At 40.8% G+C, this 2,855-nt stretch overlaps 1 protein-coding gene across 4 annotated transcripts in view; it reads right to left on the reverse strand.

Annotated features, from left to right (window-relative positions):
• LOC106521875 (spermatid perinuclear RNA-binding protein) overlaps positions 1-2,855 on the reverse strand; it is an 88,553-nt gene that overhangs the window by 52,299 nt on the left and 33,399 nt on the right. For all 4 annotated transcript variants that reach the window (XM_014014625.1, XM_014014626.1, XM_014014623.1 and 1 more), the window contains exon 2: positions 570-689. In XM_014014625.1, coding sequence (XP_013870079.1) covers positions 570-572 — 3 coding nt within the window. In that variant the 5' untranslated portion in view covers positions 573-689. The remainder of the gene's footprint in view (positions 1-569; positions 690-2,855) is intronic.

Here is a 2,855-nt window from a genome sequence, read left to right on the forward strand (position 1 = left end):
TTTTTATGTTTAGTATTGTTTTGTAAATTAAATATCGTTTGAATATATTCTGGGTCGAAAAGGGGCAGACAAAATAAGATTTATTCTTCTTCTGCTACCTTTGATTTTATTTTGATTTGTATTTTATTTTTTTGGTTTTGGTTTATTTTTATTATTGTATATAGTATTTTTTAATGAAATGAATAAATTTTTGAATTGAATTGAATTGAATTGAATTAAATCTATCCGTGCACATCACGTCACTCAATCTAAGCAGTGAAATTGCTACCTGGAGCCAGTTATTCAGAAGGCTGCTCCAACAATAACATTAGCTTGCTAATGCGCATAGCGGTGCTGCGAGGAAAAGTGTCCCCCGTGAAACAGTTCACTGGCGGGCACGACGTAACGTTCCGAACATGTTTAGGCTACTTAAATCGCTATGTCTGTATTCAGAAAATTCATATCATAACAAGGATAAAAACTGGTTTTTGAAACAGTATATTGCCCATTTTTGTTAGCTGTGGCAGCCATCTTGAAACGAGTTATTAGCTGAGCTATCCACTATAAAGAGACTCATCCAGTAGACTCACCATGTCTGGGCAGTGGGGTGGAGGGGGGTTATAGGAGGGGTCTACGTGAGGACCAGGGTCCTGCCACTCGGCCTCCTCATGCAGTCAGGAGCCTCTCAGCTGTCAGCCTCTCGAGTCGTACTGTAGAGAAAACAAAACATGATTCAGGAACAAAAATCACCACCTGCACCAAACATGGTTTCCACACAAACCTTCGTATGACATGTCGGTGAACCTGTTTCTGCAGTGATATAAGTTTAATCTTTTCATTTGTACAATTTATTGCCTATGATGTGGGTGATCCAGGATTTAAAGCTTACTCTAAGCCGTTCTGAATAAACATCAGCTAAATGCTTCAAATGAGGCCCTGCTTTACGAGCCGAAAAAAAAAATTAATCCCACATATCAAACCACTAGCCATTGTGCTTCATGCATCACAAGTAGTAGTGTTGTTTCTCACCGCCCCAAGAAAAATAGAAAAGACTGAGCAACTTATTTTTTTCTGTGGAAATAAAAGCAAACTGCAGAGCCTAAACAAAAACAATTACAACTTTGTCATTCCTAAACACAAGAGAGGATCTCAGTTGAGACTTTGACATGAAAAGCTTCACGTTTAGTAAAAACAGTCATTAACACCAGCTTACATTGTTTTTCAGACCACTTTCATCTCGTTTGAGTGAAACTGCTTTATGCCATCTGACCACAGACTCACACAAACACATTAATTCTATTACTCTGATGATCTTCTCACCATTAAACACATTAGCTGAAGCTGCAGCTTCTGCCCACGTGGTGAAATGCTGATGAGGTGGAGGGGAAGTGGCAGCGCTGCTGTTAGAGCGTCCCAGAGGGGACGGGCGGGGTCGAACGCAGCATCAGTTTGAATCCTCTGGTTCTCTTGACCTTGCCCTTAGTGATGCTTTTCTTTTTTACTTACATTTAGTTTCCCGTTCTGTTTGTCTTTCTGTGTGTTTAAACAGCCACTGAAATGAGCTCACAACTAAAACTGTGAAATGTAGATTAAAACGAGGCAAAAACAGAACTGCGGTTTCTGCTTTTCACCAACGTCATTTCTTAGTCCAGTCTCAGATTTGAAACAGAACTTCGAAATTTTTACAGCTCCACAGTGAGTGAGGAAGTAGAGTCCAAGAAAGTAACACTATGAGATGTCTATTTAAGATAAGAGTAAATAATAATAATAATAATAATAAAAGCTGTTTATGTTGCAGGATGGAGGCTGATGATGCATCTCTGCTCTTATCCGGTTCACACGTTCCTGGTAGGAAAATGTAACTCGACAGCCTTTCAATGATGCATTAGTGAGTGGGAAAAAGATGGAGGACAAAGGAAGGTGAGCTGGTTCTAATGGCAGGCGGGGTGGTAAGTATTGGATTACTTACAGCTAGCAAAGTGAGACATAAAAAAATCCAATTTTACTCCTTCTGTCCTGCTGAGCCACATTAAAGCTTTTTATAAGTTCTTGTAAGCTATGATCAGTACTGGATAGCAATGCATTATAAAACCTGTTATATAGCTGGTAAGTTAACAGGTAACTCAGCAGGTAACAAGTTGGTGAGTAACAGGTAAGCTACAGGTATGTACCCTGTACTGCTGTACTGCATACATAAAACATACTGATACAGACAGGTGTTTAGGTAGGATTTTGGAGAAGTGTGTCAACAATTTACTCTTTGTGTCTTCCTCTGGCTTCATACCAAACCTGCGGTCAGCCCCTCTGCTGCTTACGTTGTTAATGGAAGTTTATTACGACTGGATCAGAAATGGTAAAAAACACACAACAGCTACTGAACATTGCTACCGCTAAATGCAGTTGGCCCCTCTGCTCCACAAAGGCTGCGTGTGCAGCGCTCCATTCAGATAGTTTGTTTGTCCGACAAGCTTTTGCTCTCCTATTTATAGCCAAGGTTCCCACACCTTGGTCAACATCTTAGGCCTTTCAAGGACTTTCCAGTACAATTTCCTCAAATTAAAGAACCACGCGCAACGGCAATTACCTCCTGCTAACTCAGAATGTTGCCAATAAACAGGTTTAATTTCATGTAAATTCAATGAAAAATTTAACATAGAAGTTGTTGAGTCAGAAACAGTGACTTCAGTTTACCATAATCCTTATGCTGCGTTCACACCGAACGCGATTTCAGCTTCAAAATCGCATCCAACGCTTCAAGTTGGACGCTTGTGCTCTTTGAGGTCAGACGCAGGTCAGCTCTTGAAGCGCTGCACGGCAAGAGCCTCCCCGCCCCTCCCTCCTCTGTCGGGCTCTGTTTAATGTCGGACGAGGAAGTG

Source organism: Austrofundulus limnaeus, unplaced genomic scaffold, assembly GCF_001266775.1.
Source record: "Austrofundulus limnaeus strain Quisiro unplaced genomic scaffold, Austrofundulus_limnaeus-1.0 Scaffold117, whole genome shotgun sequence".
In the NCBI taxonomy this organism is placed as follows: domain Eukaryota; kingdom Metazoa; phylum Chordata; class Actinopteri; order Cyprinodontiformes; family Rivulidae; genus Austrofundulus; species Austrofundulus limnaeus.